Below are 24345 nucleotides of genomic sequence, written 5' to 3' on the forward strand. Positions count from 1 at the left end.
ATATGAAATTTGACCTTCCATCACGGCGCCAGCAAACTATGATACGTATTTTTAAAGTGGTGGAATCAATTAAAACTGAATACAGAGGAGCCTTGAGATAAGAGTTTCATTTGTTCCATAACCATGATTGGTACTCAAATCCTCTAATGAATGAAAATGCCCCCCCCCCCCCCAAAAAAACCTCCAAAATGTTTTTAATGTAAAATAAAGATAACACTATAATATTGTCGATAATGTGTTGTTTTTGTCACTTTTTTTTTTTTGCTTCAGTTCAATGGACATTGTGCTGATCCTTCTTGTGCGCACAAATTGGCCACCTGAGGGCAGTACAATCCAAACTTAAACAAACGCGAAACTGCTGCTCATTGTGCGGTGAGTTGAATTCCCAGCTCAGATTTTCGTTTCGTCAGAGCATAAAATGCCCCAAAGATAACTTTTATCTTCAAAAAACTCGTTGGTCACGTCGCTCTCATCCCAAGGCATTACTGTATTATTACAGTGTTTGTATAAAGGATCGCATTCATGTAAATGCCAGTTTGTGTGTGTGTATATATATATATATATATATAGGCCCCGTAGCTCAGTGGTTAGAGCAGTGGTTCGGTTGTGGGTTCGTATCCCACCGGGGGCCTCCGCTCCCCGAGAAGGCTCGCGTCAGGAAGGGCATCCGGCGTCAAAATTGTGCCAAACACATACGTGTGCGTTCATCTGAGATGAGACGCTGTGGCGACCCCGAAAGGGACAAGCCGAAAGAAGCTTACCTTATATATATATATAAACATTTTGTTATCAACGCACTTACCTGCACTTCAACTTTTGCCCCAAAGACGTCGACAGGCGAACTCCTCGCAAATCTTCAGTATGTAGACGAAGTTGTGTATGGCTGAGTGTTCTGTTGGGTCGGGGGTCGGGGGGGGGCGACATGGCCGTTAGGTCTGTCTACGACATCCCCAGGTAAAAAGTGCACACTTGCGCCTTTTCCCCCGGTCAACTCACCCTGGTGGTTTTGATCTTGTTGCCGGCGTAGCACATCCAGCCCGAGTTGTCGGGCAGCGTCTTGCATTCTTCCCCCTCCAGGCAAGGCTCCATCTCACACCACCACCTCCCAATTACGATGGAGGCTGCGGGCGGCCCACACAAGGGGAGACGTCCGAAAAACTGCAAATCCGGCTCCAGACCGCCGCCTCCGCGTCAACTTTTATTTTCGGAACCTGCCTGTCTCATTTTTCTCATACTGCACATGGTTTTTTTTTTTTTTTTTTTTTACACAATACCTTTTTGTATCCTTTCTTGATTAGATGCAGCTTTTGACGCTTTTGACGAGCGGATGATGTGAGTCGAACGCGGCCCACCTTTGCGCCGTTTAAAGACAAAATTGCCTTAAATACGCAGCCAAGTAGACGGTAAACGCTTCATAATGTGCGGCGCTAAGAGTCTGTCAGAGCCCAGATTGACAGATTTTGCAATGCCGCAGACGTCGTGGAGACGGAAGGATTTTTTTTTTTTTTGGGGGGGGCGAGCGACTCAAGAAAAAATGTTTTGTACTTTTCGTGTCGCAGACGTCTGCCAAAGCATGAAAAGCAGCGGCGGACCTTACAAGCTACGCATTCAACGTTTCTCGCTCGCTGTTGTTTTTCCTACTCTTAGCCTACGGTGCGCAACATATGGCCCGGGGTCAGACTGTCGTCTGTGACGAGGTCTTGCCTGAGCGCGGCGGGCAAAAACGAATCTGGTCGAGTAGGATTTAGCCGTTGAGATGACTACTTGACGAGTCAACGTTCAAATGCTTTAACGTTTTTGAAGTCAACTAATCGTTAAAAGACGTTTTTGGCAATTTACAGAAGGACCGTGCACGGACTCAGCCAGACTATAATCGTCTGTGGCAACGAGGCGACGCTGTCGTCGCGCATCTCCGAGAGGACGAAAACGAGACGCTTATCGTCGACGATGGCGGTCGGGCTCGCTAGCTTCGGCTATTCTGGTCTCTGCTAGTCTTTAAAATATTCATAGCGGTGCCGTGAAGTTAAACTTCGTCTTTGCCGGGCCAAAAGGCGTATGTGCTAAAAATCCATCCATCCATTCATTTTCTTTGCCGCTTATCCTCACGAGGGTCGCGGGGAGTGCCAGCGCCTATCCCGGGCAGGAGGCAGGACACGCCCTGAACCGGTCGCCAGCCAATCGCAGGGCACGTCGAGACTAGCGACCAATCTCACTGGCAATCACACCTACGGGCAATTTAGAGTCCCCTCCCCCATATCCGAAAACAAGAAATTAATTGCATCGGAAAAGATAACTTACTAGGAAGGTTAGCTGAAAATAAGGTATTGAAATTGCTGATTAAATTAACGGAACCAAGTGATGACTAACTATCCATCCAGCTGTTTTCTTCGCCGTTTATCCTCACAATGGTCGCGGGGATTGGTGGATCCTATCTGTACACCCTGAACTGGTTGCCAGCCAATCGCAGGGCACGTCGAGACAAAACGACCAATCGCACCTACGGGCAATTTAGAGTGTCCAATGAAATGTTGCCTGTTTTTGGAGTGTGGGAGGAAAGCCACGCAGGCACGGGGAGACCATGCAAAGTCCACACAAAGCGGATCCGGGATTGAACCCGGGGACCTCAGAACCGTGCCGCCTGTGCTAAAAATAACTTTGTTTGTCATAGAAGCTGTTTGCAGCAACGCACTACCAACATTTGATGGCATCGATGTTTGTCTACTGTACAGCATGTGGCCGTATTGACGCTCCGAGCAAAAGGGGAAATATTTGAAGCAAAACGAGAAGCCGGGAGCTGCTGAGCCATCCGGAAATTCAATCAAAACACCAGTGAAGTAAAAACCCGGAAACAGACCGACGCTCGATGTCTAACGATGCGACCGAGTTTTAGCATCAACTTGTTGTCTGACCACCATCAGAAGCAACAACGCGGCGAGGAAAATGGAGATTCGCTTTGAAGCGGCGCCGCTTAATCCGTCAGGAACCTTTTGAGAGTAGCAGCGATCGGACCCGGCCCGGCACGCTCTTCTCATCCACCGGCAGCTCATTTTTTGCAGACGGAGGGCGAAGGGCGAGTCGCCTCGTCGGCTGACCAGTCAAAAGTCCGCCGCGCGCTACACGAAATGACATTAAATACCAGGCAGAACTTTCACTAATACAAACACTACAGATGTACTGCAGTTAATTGGATTCTCAGTGATTTGTTTTCATTCATTTCGAGACGTGTCGGGGAACTCTGGAACGCGTTAAAAAAAATATCACCGACGAATCGGTTCGACTTCTGTCGACGACAGAAAATCCATATTTCTTCAATCCTGAGTAGAAATTGACGAAGGGCGCTAAGAAGATTGGCTGTGGGATTTTGTGGGATTTGTTCATTTAGCAGGAAACTTGTGGTGTCATTATCCAAGCCGCTTATCCTCACAAGGGTTGCATGAAAGCTGGAGTCTATGCCAGCTAGCTTTTTTTTTTGGGGGGGGGGGGGGAGAAAGGTGGACTACACCCTGAACTGGTCGCCGGTCAGTCACGGGGCGGATATCGACACCGTCACTGAACGGGAATCGATCCCACGCCGCCGCCACCAAAGGCAGGCGTGTGTACCACTACACCATAGCAGGACACTTCCCATTTTCAAAATACCGTCCTTGAACAAAAGTGTCGACGTTGTTTTGTCTTTTTGTTCATAAAAAGAATCGGAATCGGCTTTAATGGCCGAGTGTGTAAAAAACACCCGAGGAATTTTTTTTTTCCCTCCGGCAGTCGGTGCTGCCCTGCCACGACATTCGGAACAAAGAACAAAGAACGACATGGCGATTTCTGCTTAGATGAACTATTCCTTATAAGATTACGTGCAATATATAAAATCTAAATAGATAAATGTGTGTTAACAAGTCAATTGTGCAAAGGGAGCAGTTTAAGTGACGAATCGTGCGGTCTACAAAATCTTAAAAAAAAAATATATATATATATATATATATTTATAATAAAAAATATATTTAAAAATGTAAAAAAAAACAAAAAAAAAAAAGATCAATTTTCTGGTCCATAGTAGTAAAACATTAAAATACTGTACCTGAAAAAAAAAAAAAAAAGAAAACAGAAAGGCCCGAGTTGACCTTCTAACCTGAAACCCTCAACTGCGAGGCAAATGGGTTACCCACATGGTCTACCGTGCCACCTCGAGACAGGTTCCCTCATTGAAAATATAGAAATGAAAAAAAAAATAATAAAAATTCCCCAAGAAAAAGAATACTGCAAATTAAAAATCACTTCCGCCAAGGGAAGGAAAGCCTTCCGGTGGTTGAGGGTCTCCCGGCGTCAACCGAGCGCCACGCGGACGAGACTCACCGTCGACGCACGAAGGTCTGTTCCGGGTGGTCCCGGCCACCTTCCCCGGCAGGCAAGAACATTTGACCGTTTGCGAGCGCTCCTCGATGCGATTGCGATTGCAGCATCTGTGGGCGGCGATGACTTCGCACGTGCCGCCCTCTGAGAAGACAACAACAACGACGACCACGCGGCGTTCAATCCTTTTTAATCAGCAAGCGTTTCATCACTTTCATCCTCGTGTTTGCGAGGTAAAACGCCCGGCCGGCACACGCGCGATATTCTTCAATAAATTCCCACAGCATTCATCATTTATATTAACTGCTTAAGTTCAAGAAAAGCTACAAAATGTCTCCGTTCACGCAAATCTGTCTTTGAGGAGTCGGAGCCCCTGCAGCTTATTGACGTGACGATGAAGAGACGCGCGAGAACATCAAAAAGAAAAGAGGACAAAAAAAAAAAGGAAAAAGAAAAGAGAAAAGAGAAAAATCCCCCCCTGAGCGGGAGAAAAGGTCCGCTTCAGGGTCGTCCTGAATATGAACGCCGGCGCCGGCGTGCAATTATCACGCTGCGCCCCAAAGGACGGGAGCCCCCGACCCGCCCGGAAAAGTCCAAAAGGACAACGTCACGAGCAAGACTTGGTCACCCTGGGACTGTAGTTAGACGAGTATTTACGTTAGAGTTTTTGGCAATGACATTTGCCAGTTCGTTGCCCTGAGTTAACACGTTGCATTCACTGACAGTCGGAATCTCCACCACTGGCAATTGTGCAGTGTTGAGTTATCCTCGTCACAGCGAGCGTTTCTGTGCCACCACTGTTTAGTCCTGTCTCAGTTTATGTTTCACAGTCATGGTTCATGTTCCCTAGTTTGTCTCCTAGTCGTCACACCTCGCTGCATGTCTTTGGGATCCTGCCTGGCCTAGCGTTTCTGTACCTCTGCGTTCTCGGACTGCTTACACCGTGTATGACCTCAGCTTCGAATAAAACTACGCCCGACATCATGCCCTCGCCTCGGAGTCCTGCATTTGGGTCCAGCCACGCACCGGAGGTTCGTGAGAGAGGACGTGACAACATCCCTCTGGGAGCACAAAAATTGTCCAGTGGCAGGAAAAAGATGTTTGCTGCCCTACTTTGCATGAAGATTTGAATATTTCCTCCTGAGATGTGGAAGATTTTGCACAGACGCCTTGGTCAGTCCTAATCTTGTGATTTCATTCGGCCAGGTTGCTCCATTCAAAACGGTTCCTTATCTTGTTCAGGGTCACGTGAAAGGCGGACACGATTTCGTCCGCACTCGAAGTCATAAATCCGCCCAGGCGTGCGTCTTCCCCACCCTTGGTGGTAGTTTTCTCATGAAAGGAGAAAGATTACAACATTTGCCACTACTGCTCAAACTGCAGTTCAGCTAAGACATAAAAATATCTCCTAAAATATCTCAATAAACATATGAATTTGTTCTGCGGCTGCAGAAATGTGCTGAAATATTTTTACAAGCCATAAAAGCCAAAATGTAGCTTTCATTTAAAGAGCAAACGGTTGTGCGTTGACGTAATTGTGCCACCATGTGAGCTCCTGGGGGGATTCGTCAACACAGCCCCACTTGACCCCCCCCCCCCCGGGGGGGGCGAAAGTGGATCACTCGACTTCCATTGCCTTGGATTCACGCCTTCCCCACACTTTGCGTCCCGTTTGGATGGACCTCACGTGGCTCACTTGGCCAACTGGATCTGCACGTGGATCTGGTGAGGACGTCGTCGAGAAGAGTTTGAAAGCGTAGAAAAGTCTGCTGGACGCGTACAAAAAAAAAAGAATAAATCCCACAGTGATGGAGCCACTCGGAGCTTTTCAATACAAATACCAATATTTCAATAAATGACACCTGGTTTTACACAAACTCGCATTCATTAACAAGGATTCAAAAAAAAAAAAAAAAAAGAGACAGCAAGTCGTCTTGAATGTACACGGAAGCGTGTTGCAGCCACACGTTAAACTTCGGTAAATCTCTCCCCGACAGACTTTTCTTTTCAATATGGATTGTGGAACCTGTGTGTGACCCACGATTTATTTTCTTTTTTTAAATACGCATTGGACTCATTTGAGAACAATGCATATTTAAAAAAATCAATAAATTAAAACAAAGTCCATCGGGGAGAGGTTTACTGAAGATTCATGTGTGGCCGCAACACGCTTCCGTGTACGTTCAAGACGATTCCCTGTTTTTTTTTTAACACATTGTTCTCAAATTAGTTCAATGTGTATTTAAAAAAAATAAATTAAAAAAAAAAAACGCCGGGATAGGCTTCAGCCCCCGTACACGGAAGCGCGTTGCGGCCACACGTTAACCTACGTAAACCTCTGTGTGACCCACGGTTTATTTTCTTTTTTGAAATATACATTGGACTCATTTGAGAACAATGCATATTAAAAAAAAAATAAAATGAAAAAGTCTGTCAGGGAGAGGTTTACCGAAGATTAACGTGTGGCCGCAAAACGCTTCCGTGTACGTTGGAGACGACGCCCTTTTTTTTTTTTTTTTAAACACATTGTTCTGAAATGATACAACTGTGCATTAAAAGAGATTAAGATTAATTCCTACCTGAAATGAAGTGATCGTTACACAGGTGTTTGTGTATTTTGGTTGGGCACCATCCATCACGTTTAATTGCCAAAATCCATCGATCTTTTCCGTTTTTTTCAGCTGGTATTCCATAGAACGATATCTGTCTCGTCTAGCGTGACAACCAACAGCACAACAGGTCTTGGGTTCAACGTTCCCCTGCACTGTCGAGCGAAAACGGAGACGTCACGTGCACGAGCTCTTTTCTGGAAGCAAGCCCCGAGGAAACATCCTCAGATCGTGTCAGGCTCCCAAAAATAAGAAAAACAAGTTTGGCTGTCAGCGCCAGGAAGTTACGCCAAAAAGTGCAATTTTGATGCACTTTAATAGTTGCTGGCTGGCAACGAGACAAACACAACATTATTTATGTATTTATTTCCCCTCCTCGCGTAGCACACAATAATCCAGCACATTCCCCGGTTTCCACGCGCTCCGTATCGCGGCGATCGGGTTGAATTCTTGGAGCCGGTCCGGGAGAATTTTTCCGGCTGTCTGACGCGTTCAACAAAAGGGCCCGCATGTGCAACATTAATCGCCATGTCCCAGCGGGGCACGGTTTGAAAACAACAGCCCACGGGGGTTGGTTCCTCTTAATGCATTGCCGTAATTGCACAAGACAGCCCCAGATTTCTCGTTTGATCTATTAAAAAACACGCCGCTCGACAGAATTCACGAACGGAGCAAAGGCAACTCTATATTTGGAAGTCATCAACTCCGAAGAATGCGTTCAAATCAAAGAGGAACTCCGCAGGACGCTCGGACGTCGAGGCAGGAGGAGGGCAAAAAGCTCGGCGGGTCAGCTTTGGGGGCGATTATAAATCAAAAATCATAATTGGCTTCGGAGTGCGTGCGCGTTGGAACATTTTGATTGACGGCGTCGGGTCAGAGTTGGCGCCAAAGGTCTCAACCGGAGCTGCTGCTCGGTTTCTGGCGCGGCCATCTCGATTACGCCGAGGCGAGACGGGAGCCTGCCAGGTAACGAGGCGAGCGCACGCGAACGCTGCCTTCGTTTCATTTTTACCTCCCAAAAAAAAATCATCTGCTGCTCATGTGGTCTTGGTTGTCTGCGGCTACCTTGCAAATTGCTCAATTTCTTGTAGTCCGCAAAATTTAGTAGGGTTGGTGGGAAAATGACCAAACGTGTGCGGCAGCAGTCCGATTGCCGGGCCCTCTTTAAATTTGAGCTTCAATATTTTGTATTATTATCAATAAACTGGAAATCCCTTGAATTAAACAATTATTCACAATTAATAATTGTAATTATTATTTTAAGACTTGGCAAGGCGCTAAGAGTAGTGACAAAATAGTCTGTCAATCATTTCCACGCAGAGTCAGCTGTTATCATTTTCCGGACCCATTAATTGAGTCATATCAACAAAAGTTTACAAAGAAGGAATTAACTTTCTATTTCAAAATAATGGTAAACATGTAGAAAATGACGGCAGACGGCGACGCAGGTCAACACGATCACTCGAGTGCAAGCTGGAAAAAAAACGACTTCTTCGAGGGTCTTTCTTCCCCGCAAAGTCAGCCACAAAAATGGAACCGATTAAAGGCTGCGGTGGCTGGAATGCACTCGAGCAGTTTGTCACCAGGCTTTTCCATGCTGTGACAACGAGGCGCTCCAAAGCAGCCATGCCAACGGAGAGGCCCTGCCCGCACGCTGTCCCCCCGCATGCGTAACAACAAGGAAGCGCTACAAAAGCCGCCACGCCAGAGAAAAAAAATGGAAAATGCGGGATGTAAACATTAGCTAGCTTGCTAGCTGCTCATCACAATTGCGCCAAATAACTCCCGACGCTTCTTCTTCTTTTCCTTTCGGCTTGTCCCGTTAGGGGTCGCCACAGCGTGTCATCTTTTGCCATCTTAGCCTATCTCCTGCATCTTCCTGGCTAACACCCCAACTGTCCTCATGTCCTCCCTCACAACATCCATCGACCTTCTCTTTGGTATTCCTCTCCATCACACTTCCTTGACAGCTCCATCCTCGCCACCCTTCGACCAATTTATTCACTCTCTCGCCTCTGAACATGTCCAGACCATCCAAGTCTGCTCTCTCGAATCTTGTCTGCAAAACATCCAGCTTTGGCCGTCCCTCGAATGAGCTCATTTCTAATCCTATTCAACCTGGTCACTCCGAGCGAGAACCTCAACATCTTCATTTCTGCCACCTCCAGTTCAGCTCCAAATAACTCCCGACGCAAAACAAAAAAAAAAAACAACACTCATGTCGCGTGCCAAGTGTCCAGTTTTAGCCATGCGCTAAAAATCTGGAAAACTGAACTCGTGAAAAACACTTAAATAACTTCTAAATAGTCTCAATCTTTACAAATGTTTCAAGCAATTATCTTCAAATATGTATCACGTGTGAAAGACATAGATGTCTTGTGTTGATGTAAACACCGTTTGATGAAGAACCAGAATTTTTCCCCTTAATCAGAATCAGATTTAATGGCCGAGTGTGTAAAAACACACCAGGAATTTTTCTCCAGACATCCGGAACAAACAACACCAAAGCAACAAGAACGAAGAACAAGAGACATTTCTGCTAATCCAATCTAATTTCATTTAATTAAAAAAAAAAAAAAAAAGTGAAATTAATCCAAGGCAAGGTCCGAATTGGAGGTCAGGAATTTGAAGCCGTTACTTTCCATCGACAGCAATTTTCACGGAGTTCCTTGAAACGATAAACAAAGTAGTTTAAGACGTGCATCCAAATGACAGACTTCCACTTCCACAAGTCGTACCGCGACGCAAATGAATATTTATTTCCCAAAGTCAAGCAATTTATTTGGCGATTTCTGAGAGACAAGCGTTCCCCGCTTACGAAGACGAATTGCCCCTTTCATACGTTCTGCCTCCAAATGTGGAGCTCCATGACTGTAATGAAACGTCGTTGTGATGGAAATAACTTGGAGCGTTTATTTTTAACTTGGAGGAGTCATTGAAGTCGTCAATGAAAGAAATGGCAGACAAATATACACATAAAAATGTAAACCGCCCACGTCGAGACTCGGGAGCGAGATCTGTTTCTCGTCGTCTCTTGCTCAGGTCAAAGATTCAACTTTGATGCTTAAGCGCTGATGAAATCCATTTAAACATTCCCGCTGTGTCGGATTTGTTTCCAACATCAGAAAAATATCATAGCACACTTTCACATCAAAGTATTCATTACCTTGTTTGGCGGTGACACGGGTTCGAAATCCAAGTCTTTTTGTAGTTTTGCAAATTGCTTTGGGTCTCAGCGCGTGACGTAGATCGTACATATAACAGAAACAATTTGATTTTGCGGGGGGGGGGCACTTGAAATGGTTCCGGCCCCTTATCGTGACGTCTTGATCCGTGTCAGACCCGCAGAATTTCTTGCCTTTTGCTGTGTTTTAGTTCGTCGCAATGTGGCAGTTCTGCTACGGCTGCGGATCAAAAGACGGAACAGCGTGTTGACACTTTTTGTTTGTGTTTTAAAAAAGGCCCTCCGGCACAAGATGCGCCGAGCGATGTGCGCTGTGCAAATTCGCTCCATAAAAATCGCTCGGAGTGTTTAAGCGAAGTGCACTTTTCTCCACACATGCTGCAAAAACATGCAACATCTGCGTTGGACCTGACGTGGTTGACGAGGAAAGGACAATCGGCGCCGGGGATAAAAATACTCGGCCTGTTCTCAAGTGGAAGTACACTTTATTAAAAAAAAAAAAAAAAAAAAAAAAAAACTCCTGCACTTTAGCAAAAGTAAAAAAAAAAAAAAAAAAAAAACTACAGACTGAAATACACAGATGCAAAAGTAAACGTGATTTTTAACATATAATACCTGGAAAAAAAAAAAGAAAATGGTGGCTTTGTCAGAATTTTCTGTTAAAAACCGGAATTCATGCTTTCATTATCACAACAAGTCGTCCAGGTCCTGAAGGAGGAAAGCGGCCCGGGACCATGTTTGAGTATTGGTCGGATGTTTGTCGATTTTGGTCTTGTCTGATCTCAGCGCAGCTTTCGATAAAGTAGATGACAATATACCGCTAAAGGTGGGTGGGACTAAATGGAACGGTCCTTAAATGGTTTACGTCCTACCTGGAGGAAAGGAGCTACTTTGTGACCACCGGAGGTGCTCGGTCTCAGCGAATGGCAATGACCTGTGGGGTCCCTCAAGGATCAGTTCTTGGATCTCTCCTGCTCGGCCTGCATATGCTCCCCTTGGGTCAAATTCTTCAAAACTTTAATGTTGACTACCATAACTATGCAGATGACGCACGGTTATATTTAGCAGTGTCTTCGGATGACTCCCGTTCAATTCAGGTATTGTTCCGCTGTCTAAATCAGATCAATAACTGGATGAGCCAAAATTTTTCTACAACTAAATCACAACAAAACCGAGACAATTGTTTTTGGCGATAAAGAAAAGAGAATTGCTGTTGGTAAACACCTGGACTCTCTACCTTGAAAAACCAAAGACCGAGGCTGGAACCTTGCTGTTCCGATCGATTCCGACCTGACTTGCACTGTATGCGGTTTTCATTGTCTTTTTTTTTTAATATTTTGCTTGTGATTTTCGTTTTTATCCCGTTTTAACTGTTTTATCTCTTTGATTTCAAATGGCTTTAATCTTGTGAAGCACATTGAGTTACCTTGTGTATGAAATGCGCTATACAAAAAAAAAAAAATGTACTCCTACACGCCAGATGTAACGAGACAGACACAATCCAAAAAGCTCAACTTATTCATATCCTCCCAAAAGAATCATTCAGAATTTTATTTTATTTTTTTTGTGTAAACAAAGGACAAACCTTGAGGTTCTTTTTGACCAGCAGTGGTTTTCGCTCTCGGACTCTGGCACTGGATGCCGTTTTTGCCCATCTCTTGTCACCCTTTCCAAAGGGAAAGATTTCAATTTCGCTATTTTTTTTTTAGATCCTTTGTCCAACTGGATTTTGTCAAACGGGTTCCGTTGATGTGATTTTTTGATTGAACAGGCCTGGCGGTACTCAGGCTCGGGTGGGATCAGTTTAACATGGGGGGAGGGAGGGGGTGGTAATTACATTCCACAGGGCCAGTTAGGTGGTACAGTATTTATCCGCCATTTACATTTGTGAGAATCCGAGAAGGGGGCCAGTACTTTTAGTCTCGAGAATTCGCCCTGTTCCAAAATGAACGCGAAGCCTATTCTTTTGGGGCCCACGAATTGTACTCGAAATGTGACAAAACACAGAAAATTGGCCAGTCTATCAATAGAAATGCCAGAATGCACTGAGTCGGCGTCAAGTCTAATAAGTCCAGACCGTGCGCAGTTTTCTCAGTCGCGGCTCAGAGCGACCGTTTGAATAGCTGCGAAATGAACACACCGCCTGACCGCATGATGCGGCGCTCTGTAGAGGAGATCACGGCGTGCAGTCTGGATCGTTGATTAAAACTGCACATTCCAAGTGTGGATTTAATGAGCGAGTGGGCAGCCCTGACCGCTCAATCCACGCACAAAACGAAAGTCCACGGGGAGCCGAGATCGGCGGCGCTCTCAAACGCGATGTAAAGCAGCGACCGTACAAAGACTGGAGTTCTTTCGGAAAGTGGAGACTTCAGATCCGGACCCTGTGACCACACTCGTGACTCAAAAAAAAAACAAAAAAAAAAACAAAAAAAAAAAACGCCAAGCTCAAAGCCGCTTTGGCCAGTGAAATCAATGGAAATACCATCAATCTGTATGTTTTGTAATAATTTTCTTCCAAGATCCAAAAAAAAAAAAACCACATTGCACGCTTCGAAAACATAGAATAATAACATAATATTTAAAGAATCAAACTTAAAGGTCGAGTGTCATCCCTATAAACATTCTAAAATAGATATTGAAATGAAAAATACATATAAGATTATTCACTTCAATGTCTACACAAAAAAATAAATATGAGCGGAAAGTTGCGGAAGTCTCATTCGACATCCAAGTGGTCGCCATATTGGCTGCGTTTACCGTCCGTGACCTCACCCCGGACATTCGCCGTTGAAAGCACGCTGCGGCCCCTACTGTAGGACACGCCCCTTCAGACACGGAAACTCTTGTTGAAGACGAGAACATCTCACAACCGAGTGACGTTACCGATCGGGGCAATATGAGCCTATTGTTTTGAGCCATATTGAGATGATATGCGGATCACGGCCAATCCACCTCCGCGTGGCGGCGATTAACGCCCACTTCCGCGGTGAACATGCGCCTCCTTGGCGACGAGCAAGGCCGGCGGCGGGCTCGGCCTTGTCGACAAGGCCGGCAGGGATCCACACGGCCCGCGGAGGCCGTCCCTCAGCGGTTGCTGCACGGAAACCTGCCAATGCGCACATCGACACATTTAGCAACCTATCATTTTTTTTAGTAGCTGTCATTTGGAAGCCACGAAGCTCTCGTCCTTTGCACCCGTGCAATCAATTTTTTCACGACGAAGCGGGTCTCTTGCAAACTTATGAAGGGTAAAGCTTTCCTCCCGAGTGTTCGAGCAATGTCCAGCAATGCAACGAGCCGGCATTTTGGCTAACACGAAGGAACAACGAGCTGCCTTCCCGGAGGTAAAACTGATAGAAACAAACGAGTCCACTTGAGGGCGGTCCCGCCGTGTACGTCACTTCCTGCTTCTTCTCAAAAACAAACCCCTTGAGGGGATTTTCATGGCGGGAGTTCCAAAAAGCTGCATACGTCAAAATCATGTTTTGTGGCGAACAAAACGCATGAGTCCATGTCGGCTGCCGTTTTTTCATGAATAACGGACTAAAAATCATGACAGTGGGCGCTTTCAGTTCAGTGGACATTGTGCTGCTCTCTCTGTCATGTATTAGCCTATTAACTAATTTAGTAAGGCACAGTAATATTAGTCAAATATATTCCTGGGAGTATTACGTTATCTGTCAACATGTATTGTTTGCCCGTTTGTGTTTGCGAGGGTTACAACGCCAATGCCGTTCCTTCTACGGCATTCTGCATTATTTGTTAGCATTAGGCTAACCAGACTTGCATCAAGCAAAGCTTTTTGTTTGTTTTGAATGCAGACGGTGTCATTGTCAGTAAACTTCAAACTTGGGAGTTGCAAGAAGCGGTTTTTGAAGAACTTTCTGTTCGCTAGCCTGCCACCAAACAGCAGGTCACAGCAAAAGATTGGCAGAATGACGACCCTTATCTACAAAAACCTGTAAATAACCCCAAGGCCCCAACGTATTCGCGTCGTCTGCCGGGATTTACAAGGTTGACCCGGGATCGAGCCCGCCGTGACGCCTTTCGGAGGACTGGCGACAAGTGTCCGCGCTCCATCAAAGTCGGAGCTCGCGTGACCCCCGCGCTTCATTATTTTCACTTTGAAAGTCGTTTAAAGAGAGACAGCAGGTCGCGATCTCCCAGCCACGGCGGTCTGTGTCGTCGGGCAACACGCTTGTCACCTTTTAATGAGAACCACATCCAAGGTGACCCGTGACAGGCTCGGCTTTCTCCGCATGACAGCGGGCAGCCGCCGGGGCTCTCTCTCTGCCGGCGGAAAGTCAAATTAATGCAGATGGAGGACCAAAATATGTGACTGTGCGTTGTCAAATGATTTGCCCTCTGTCTTTGGTGAAAACATAAATCCCCGTTGTGCTTTGGTTATGCGGGAGCGCGGGAGGAGCGACACGTCGCTCGAGAAACTGTGAGGCAAATTTGTTTTGAAAGCGGGAAGAAGAAAAAAATGGACGAATGCACATGCTGGAGTAAACAATTAAAGGGAAGACTTAGACTATATCTGACAAGTGAAGTTGAAGGGAAAGCTTGAGAAGAATTTCAGATTAGGAACATGTCGAAAGGAGGCACGGGATAGAGATGGAAACATCAGAACACGTTACCAACAAAAGAGAAGCGAGCGATTGCTGACAAAAGCACAGTGTGAGGCGCAAAGTCATGATACTCCTGACAACATGTCGGCCGTGTCGGATATTTGAAGACTTGGATTTTCTTCCGTGCGCAAATGCATCAGTCGAGCTTTTTGGATGCATTTCACAGGCGGGAGTCCCATCAAAAGCGCTAAACGCTCCGTGAGCGTGACGCCCCGATGACATCTCGCTGGCAGCGACGCACGCCACCTTTTCACGTCCATTAAGCGCATATAAACAAAGACGGGCGCTCAACGGGATCCTCCTCAGTCCGCCACCTCTCACCAAAACGCAACATTTAAAGGCACCGCTGCGTCCGCAACGCGTCTCTCTCTTCGAAATGTCAACTTGTGCCCGTCCTTCCGCCGAAAAGCCTTTTCCCCGTCCGCCACACGTCCACAACTGTTATTTCAGATTTTTTTTTTTTTTTTTAGATGGCTAGCGCTGATGAAAGTGCTACTTTCAAAGAGAAGAGGAAGAAGAAGGAAGCCGCGATAGACGGGGCGGCCTTTGGAGGCCCGCTGCCGCCTGGCCCGATTTGACTGCGGCGCCTCACTGCCTGGACGGGGATCGCTTCCTTCACAAAAAAAAAGTTTGCTCGAATGAACTGAACCCAATCAGTTTGTAAAACTAGTTGTTTTTTTATGACGGGCGGCGCCGGCCCTCAGCTGGGAGCGGAAACGGAACCGCTGAGGCGTTCGGCCACTCAATGCTAATTCTAAGGCGAATGACGGCGAATGAGCAGCTAATGCCAGGCAACGCCGCGCCGGCGGAGGACGGACTTAAGCGAGCCGAGCGATCCGTTCAGTGAACTGCCGGACTGAGCGACTGAAGAGTGATTCGTTCATTCGCACACCGTTAGACACAAGTGAGTCTTTGGTTTGCGACGGACAAGTCCGACGAGCGATTCGTTTGCGCGAGGGACGACGTACTTTGCAGTGACCCTGCGCGAGTGATTTTAACAGCAAATCCCGACATCCTCGCCGGGATCGCTTTCACCGGCAGCCGTTTCTTCACGCTAATGGCTAAATCAGAGCCAGTCGAGCACATGAAAACAAGCGCCCACATTTCAAATGTCAATTAATAATAAATATGCCTACGCACACATACGTATGATTCCCTCTGTGTCTCTAATGTGATTATTAATGCTTTTTATTTAATGATAATAACAGCGCTTGTCAACAGACTTAAAGATTCTTTCCATTAACCAGATGACAATAAAAGTAAGTTGGGGGGGGGGGGTTCAAGAGGGAGACTTTACTTACATCGATTTTGTTCTGACGTCGTCTCGTAATTCCGAATTGGAGATCGTAATGATGTCATCACGCTTTTGTGTAGTCCAGTGACTTCTTGTGTTAGCATGTTGACTCATAAATGTTCTTGTGTGTCGTGAACATAAAGCGGATTTGCATTTTTGGTTGTTACCTGGCAAGAAATAATCACTCTCATCCTGTACGATCCATTATTTTCATCCATCCATCCGTCATTTCAAGATGCGAGATATGGTTTGAGAGGTATGAAGTGATTTCAAATGTTTTTTTTTTTTTTTTTTAAAAAATCTGACCTTTAAAGAGCCAGAACCACAAAAATGATTCCAGATTGATACATGTCAAGTCAACCATCAGGATGAGCACCTGTCCCCCTCCAGACCTGCAGGGGGCAGAGAAACCTCAATCACAACTCCTGTCAGAGGTAGGGACGGCCATATTGCTCACAGACAGCTTGTGAGCTTGGGTGTAGGGAACAAAGGAAGCCTCCCAGCAAAAGGAATAAATCACTAACAAACAACTGAAGCAACTAAAAAAAAAAAAAAAAAAAAAAAAACGCCAAGACGCCCCCCAGTTTCCGGTCGGACGCAACTGGTAGGGAAAGGACTTGGATGCTAATTGGTTAATTGGTTTCATTTCAGCTACAAGCTCTGTTCTCTGTGCTTGTCTAACTTCTGAAATCATCTCAAGTATTCATGGAGACAAAGTGGATGCTTTTGTTTGGTTTATTCAATCAGTTATGGTGCTTATTTACTTTTGACTAGTTAGATGTATGTCATTAATTGACTTAAAATGGGATGAGTAAGGTTAAAGTAATGCTTTGATGACCCATTTATTTAAACTTCAAATCATGCAATGTGTTCAATGTGCTTCTTTGGTCCAGGTTTTCAACCTAAATCAACCTCCAACCACCTAAAAGATTTGAGTTGTTCATGTGTTTGAAGACCAAGGCCCTTTTCAAGTCGGGGCAAAGGACTGAGGGAGTTAAAAACAACTTGACAATACATATCTCGTCATCATGCTGTCTAACAACCAAGTAGACAAATGCAATGTCGTGTTACAATACCGCGATGGTGAAAACGAGCATCTTTCAACCAACATCACATTCCTTTGAAGTGTTTAGATATTGGGAAAATGTTTGGCATTGGTCAATTGCTTTTGTGCCAATAACCTTCATCCTCCATCCGGAATTGCACTCCAAATGGCCAGACGATGACGGAACAAAATCATCGGTTGCCACTTTTGGTTAAAGTAAGCAAAAAGTGAAATGCAGGCAAACAGAAAGTCGATCTCGCGTTTCACCTTGTAGGGGGCTGGAGATCTCCTTGATCATTTGAGGGGAAAACCCTCGGCGCGCAAGACAGGGAGGTCGGAAGTGCGTGATAGAATATTTAGAAAGAGCGGGAACGCAAGCTTATCATTAATTCAATAGTACCTTTTGTTCCAAAGGCAATGTTGGATTAAAAGGGGAACGCTGTTTCCACACAACGCTACGCACGTACTGCAGCTAGCGCCGTACGCGCAATTGCCGAAGGTAATTAGGGAAAGGTCGCACTGTGGCGCCTCATTTCATTCTCTATGCGAATCCTGTAAAAAGACAGACTATACGATAAAAAAAAAAAACAATCGGCACACATTTGCGCTGACGTCCGACGCGGGAGCCGACGATTCATTTGGTCTTTGACGCGAGTCAGCAGCTTCTACCGCGGCCGTACCGCTCGCTCAAGTTCAGGATTTTCCCCGATGCAACTTCCTGTCCTTGTCTAGCACAATTCAGACTAATTAAAGTTTAATACTAATTACTCCTTACAGTTGCCATTACAGACGAATTAATATAAAATATTCATGCTCTGCTGTTAACGCAGTTTAAAAGCCACTGATTCATTCCGGGCCGCTAATGTTCCGCAGGCTCCCTCGAACAATCGCGCCATGCTAGAAAACCGCTCATTTAGCTTGCACGCAGTCCAAATAACGGTATCGCTAATAGTTTGTATCTGCGACGCACATGCGAGCCGAGCCCCGAAGTAAGAAGGCAGGCAGGCAGGCAGGCATCTAAGCGCTACGACACATTTCGAAAAGTGCTGGCAGCCAAGAAACAAAAACAAATCCTGCAACCGGCACGCAGACAACGTTTTTTTTTTTTTTTATACCTGTCAGAGACAAAGTGCTCGGTAAATTCCTTCATTATTTTCCACGGCAAAATAGTTCATCGCTTGGCTTGAAAATTGTCAGGGTGAGGGCTAGAGTGGAGATATTTCACAGGACAGCCGGGAGAGTAAACAAGTGAAAAGCGATAGGATTCATCAAATGTCCACCACACATCACCCATTTTCTTTGCCGCTTATCCTCACGAGGGTCGCGGGGCGTGCTGGAGCCTACCCCAGCCGGCGACCCTGAACTGGTCGCCAGCCAATCACATAGACAGTCACACCGAGAGGGCAATTTGGAGTGTTCAATAAATGTTGCATGGCGGTGGGGATGTGGGAGGAAACCGGAGTGCCCACCTGGAGAAAAGCCACGCAGGCACGGGGAGAACATGCTAACTCGGCGCGGGGCCGGGATCGAACCCGGTGACTCAGAACTGTGAGGCGAATGCTTTACCAGCTGACCCACCGTGCCGCCTTGATCGAATATGTTTTCTTTTTAAAATAGAATCAAACAATCGAGTTTGGACTTGGGAGTCGCCGATCCCCACAGAAATGAATGCTAATGCCCTTAATCTGTCCTAGCCTTTGTGCTCCTTCTGCTGTGCGCACCTTGGCCATCAGGGGGCAGTATGGCAGAAAGGCAACTACAAGAAGACTGAATCGGCAAGCTGCAATAGAAGCATTAGGGTTTTGTTTTTTGTTTGTTTGTTTTTTGGGAGATGATAAAGAATCTGGCAAGGAAAGATTCAAACCCTAATTTTTTTTTGTGTCCTGTCACATCCCAGTACAATTTTATCTTTTCTACTATATCAATATTTATGTTTCCAGTTCTCAATGTAATGCTACGAAGCTGCTTGATGTTTGTGACTATTTGCCGTCCGGTACATTTGGTTTCAGTCCGGCACTCGGCATTTTTGCTGTTGACGAGATACGATAACGGCAGCACTGGCCTATATATGTTTTTCTACCCAGTCTAAATATACGATACAACTAATGATGGCGGGGACGAGTGTGAAAATGATTTGATCATGGAAGGTTTGATGTTTATTTCAACCGGGCGCCGCAGCGATGACGCTGATGTTTCAAGAGTTGCTACAGAGGAAATGAGAAATGATTTGATCCGGGAAGGTTTTGATGGCGGAAAATCGGAAAATGAGGACTCGCCCGGAACGACTGACGACGATGACGCGCGTTACTCGAACCCCGACGGAGGAGACGCCCGCCCGCCCCCCCGCCTCAGAGGTCGCGCGGGTGACACATCAGAGGCCGCCTCGTGCTACGTGCTAAATGCTGCACTTCCCTTACTGCGACTCGTCATGCGCATATTTGCAAAATGTTCACAAAAGCGACTGTGCAGTCAGGTCGGGCTCGTAATCCAAAAGGTTGCTTCTTGGATGTACAACACTGAGCCCTTCCCCAACTTGGCTGATGACCTCCCATGTCCCCCCCCCCCCCCCCCCCACCTCGGCGATGCCTTCAGCTACAACTGAGTCAACTTACAGTTTTTCTTTTTGAAGTGAAGGCAAATATTTGAGATTTGAGCACCGGCTGAGGACTGAACTCAACTGACTTCACACCAAGCTGTCATGGTCTGTGTTCCAGCTTGGATTAAATTTCATTTTCTTTCACGTTTCCCGGTTTGCGACGCATGTTGCTCTCTTCATTTACTTCTTGTGTGAACGTGTAGAGTTCAGACGCAAAAGCCAAAATGGATATATCTGCTTTTGCGTCTGTCCTCTTGCCGTTCTGGCCAAGCCTGAACCTGGTCCAACCCATCACCTCCGTCCAGTCCAGGAGTTCCTCGCTGTCTCGTCAATTTGTTTGCTTTCGTTTGGTTGATTGTCGCTTGTTGACCGTCGCCGGTTGGCTCATTTTTCGTTTGTTCCCTTGTCAAGTCTTTGTTTTCTGGAGTTTTGAGTGTTTTGTTTTTGCTCCTTTCGTGACTGATTTTGGGGAGACTGCGAGGTCAGTCATTTGATTTTTCCACGTGCCTCGTTTGTCTTCTCACGTTGATTTTTTTTTTTTTTTTTGGGTAATGGCTGCACTCGCACTTCCTGGCTTCTCAGCACTTGGGCCCTCCACCATGCAGCAGTTTGGCAAATAGGAGATAAAGTGGAACCTCAATTTAACTGACCTCGATTTAACGCATGTCAGATTTAATTAGTGTCAAGCTGGAACTCAAAAGGACCCCACTCGTGTACCAGTGAGATATGTTTGGATTAAACTTGAACCCTTTTTTTTTTCCCAAACATTTAAAGCCTTTTAAAAAAACGATATATGACTTTTTACTGCGCTGGTGTTTTTAGGCCGTGCGAGAAAAAAAAAATGCTTCAACGGACAATCAGCTTCCCTTCCTACGAATCCAACAAATCAAGTTTCCACTAATTCATCAAAAAAGATGCTTTGACCTTATTGCCTCACCCAGTGTAACTTTTTTTAACTAAACGTATAGCAAAGAGAATGATGATCATGATAATCACATAGTTTCAGCCGCAGCAAGCTAGTCTGGTAATGTTCACAAAAAAAAAAAAAAAAAAATGCAAAACACCATAGATGGGCAAATATATGAATTAACATTGATATGTGAACACACAGTGGAACAACACATGTAGATGTTTTTAACAATACTGACTATTTTTATCCTTTGCCAAAACAAGTAATATTACTGCAGCTTACCAAGGAGCAACCGCCTGCGTATTAAATTTCTGGATTTGTGGTGGCCGAGTGGTTACCATATCCGCCTCACAGTACTGAGGACTCAGGTTTAAATGTAACCCCCCCCCCCAGTATGGACTTTGCATGTTGTTCCCATCAGAATCAGCTTTCGTGGCCAAGTATGTCACCGCACACAAGGAATCTGTCTCCGGCAAATCGGTGCCGACCTGGTACGACGTGCCTCCGTGGATTGTCTCCGCGTATTCCGGTTTTTCTTCCCACATTCCCAAAAACCACGCACGGTCGATTAATTGAAGACTCTAAATTTCCCTTAGGTGTGAATGTGAATGGTTGTTTGTTGCTACAATTATGTGCCTTGCGATTGGCTGGCGACCGTTCCAGGGTGCACCTCAGCTCTCGCTCAGAATAAGATGGGATAGGATCCGGCACGCCCGTGGCCCCCTCGTGAGGATAACCAATATAGAAAATGGACGGACGTATTACGCAACACCCAGGTGGTGAAGGTGTCCACGCCAGAAAGAACAGCACAACGTCCACCGAATTGAAACAACAAACACCCGACACTGGGGTGAAGTGCTACAGACTCATGCAACATCCATAATATTTCATCCTTCTTAGTTGGAGATATGGAATGATTTACTGTTCTCATTTTGTCGACAGTTTGCACTTTGTCTTTGGCTTTTGTTCCTCTCACCCCTCGAGAAATTCTGCTCTGTTCGACTGATGGACTTTGATCATTAAACCCATTCGTGGGCAGCGTCCCATTTTTGGGACGTCGTGATTTTCACGCACTATATCCTTCAGTATATCAAAAACATTGAAGCGTTTTAATCTGAAGCCATAATTTGGGATCAGGAGAGGAAAAGTCATCGGTCAAAGTTAGCACGGAGTCCTTTCCCTTTCCTTGCTGACCCAACATGGCTGCATCAAGTACGCATTGAGCGTTTTCCAAGAGAATTAATAAACATACCTCTCGTATGTACCACGTCACAGATCTAATATCATACGCGTCCCAGATTTGGCGCGAGAGGGGACATCTTTTTGCCTTAAACGAAAAAGAACTGTTATTCCCTTGATTGTGGCCTGTTTTTTTTTTAAATCTCAATAAGGCAAAAAAAAAAAATGCCACCCTGCCCATGAATGGGTTAATGAAACTTCATTGAAAATATGAAGAAATCCCAGAGCAAGCTCCAAAACTCCACCGTGACACAATAAAACTGGATGCAGATTCTTCGTTCTGCTTGATTGAACAGCTGACGAGGACACACACAAAAAATGCAGCACGGTGCTTTAATTCTTTACATAATAACATTATTGGATGTTGTTATAAAGTACAACGTCAGCAGAATCAGTATCGTGTTTATTTTGCCGAGCATGTCAAAAACCCACCGAGAACTCGTCTCCAGGAGTCGTTGCCACGCGAGCAGGTCGGCCGATGACTGGGTTGTCAACTGCGGACTTCGGGAGTTTGACAGCGGGACTTCACCGAAGTGTCGTCGTTTGTGTGGAGAGAGAAGAAAAGAGCAGCGGGGAGAGGACGCAACCTTGGGGTGCCCCTTCGCTGATGGTGCACGTGGATGAGGTGGTGTCCTCTAGCCTCAACTGCTGCGTCCTGCCCTTTTCGGGACATTTTCATTCATTTTACGTGGGAACGATAATTTGGGAATATAGATATTTTTCCCGGACCGGAAAAAATTCAAACCAGCATGTCAAGGCAACGCTCTACACGTAGAACTCATCAGAACCAGAGTCAACTTTACTGGCCAAGCATGTCACAAGATACACAAGGAATTTGTCCGCGGTAGTCTAGTGCGCAAGTAGTAACGGCCACTCTCGTGAAATATACATTTATGAATTCCAAAAAAAAATCCTTGTGGAGAGTCAGTGAGCACTGAAAGTTTCAGACACATTGGCAAAAATAAATAAGATGAGAAGTGGAGACATTTCTGACGCACTTCCTTTCGTGAGGAATATCGCTTGACATATTTATCAGAGCTCCTTTCTTGTCGTCATGAAGCTAAAGCGTCAAAGACATTTTTCTCTCCCAGTGAGTAAATTAGAAATAACTTTTCGCGACACGAAATCTTGAAACTCACCAAATGGACCAACATTTATGACGGGGGGAGAAAGCAAATTATGTATCGAGTTATGAAGCCTTCTTGTTCCTTCTGCGAAAGGCAGACGGACGTTTGGCAACGGAGCCGGCTAATTAATTGAGCTGTGGGCGAGCGAGCGAGCGCGCAAGTCATTTTGCAAAGAAGCGTTAGCCCTTACACGTTGCTTGAAAAACTTCAATTAAACATGCCGTTTAAACAAATATCCACAAGCTTAGAGGAGCACGCTCATCAATTATTCATCAACTGGAAGACCAAATAAATGGCAAATACTGAAATATGCAGAAGCTATTTGTAACTATGTGCATGTAATAATAATTAGGACACTGATAGAAGGCATTTTTCTCGTGGCTAGCAAAAGGAAATCTGCGCGAAATGATCTAATAACTCGAAAAGCGGCCCGGAGGGAGTCCACGATAGGACGCCGGCGGAAGCGGCCCCCGACGCTCCTCCAAGCGGTTCAGAAAAGACATTTGGAGAAAAGCAAGAATTGCGACTTCCTCGCGCGATATACAAAAGGGTCAGCGCTCTTGAGTCACGTCCAGAGCGGCGGCGAGGCCCCCGGCCGGCGGGGAGTCACGCCGCTTCCCCGTCGGCGCCATCGACAAAAGGGAGAGTACGGATGAGAGGAGGTCTGGGGGGGGGGGTTTGGGTGATGTGTGTCAAACTAATGTGCCTCCAGGACGCATTATATAAGGCTATTAAATTGTCAGTGTCGAAAATGGCGCGGAGAGGATATAACCTTTGTTTGTGACAGCCGAATATCCATTTTTCATGTCACCGTGAGCAGCCAGCAGCTCGTTTTCTTCAAGCGCACAAAACAAACAAAGGAGGGTGGGGTGGGGGTCGGGGGGGGGGGGGGGGGGGCGCACAAAATCACCATTAAACCTCATGAAAAGATGAGAAGGAGCCATTTGAATGACATTTCCAATCAGGGAGGGATGAAAACGTCTCGCTAATTAATATCGTCGGACGAATTGGAGGAGTTTTGGGAAGTGGAACCGGCGTCGCGGCTCACCCGACTGACTTCGTCCGTTCACTTCCCACTCGGTGAACGTATGAATGTGAATGTCTTTTTTTGTTGTTGTTGTTGTTGTTTTTTTTTTTTTTTTAAAGCAGCCAGCTTGGTTTACTGCAGTTCTCGGAAATCCCGAACAGGATAAACGATACTAGGAAATGGATGAATGGATGGATGGATGGAGCCAAACTGAAACAAACACACACACACGCGAAAGCCACTGTCATCCCCTTTAAAATAGCACATGTACACTTTAACTATATTAGTGCTCCCCAAATTGGGGTCGACGGACCCCCAGGGGGTGAAAAAATGTCT

At 45.8% G+C, this 24345-nt stretch overlaps 1 protein-coding gene across 8 annotated transcripts in view; it reads right to left on the reverse strand.

The window, feature by feature from the left end:
• LOC133515097 (chemokine-like protein TAFA-1) overlaps positions 1-24345 on the reverse strand; it is a 74047-nt gene that overhangs the window by 20590 nt on the left and 29112 nt on the right. For all 8 annotated transcript variants that reach the window (XM_061847403.1, XM_061847422.1, XM_061847413.1 and 5 more), the window contains exons 3-5: positions 4348-4488; positions 997-1121; positions 803-892 (exon numbers count right to left, since the gene is read on the reverse strand). In XM_061847403.1, the coding sequence (XP_061703387.1) occupies positions 857-892; positions 997-1121; positions 4348-4488 (302 nt within the window). In that variant the 3' untranslated portion in view covers positions 803-856. The remainder of the gene's footprint in view (positions 1-802; positions 893-996; positions 1122-4347; positions 4489-24345) is intronic.

The sequence above is a fragment of the Syngnathoides biaculeatus genome, chromosome 2 (assembly GCF_019802595.1).
Source record: "Syngnathoides biaculeatus isolate LvHL_M chromosome 2, ASM1980259v1, whole genome shotgun sequence".
NCBI classification, from domain to species: domain Eukaryota; kingdom Metazoa; phylum Chordata; class Actinopteri; order Syngnathiformes; family Syngnathidae; genus Syngnathoides; species Syngnathoides biaculeatus.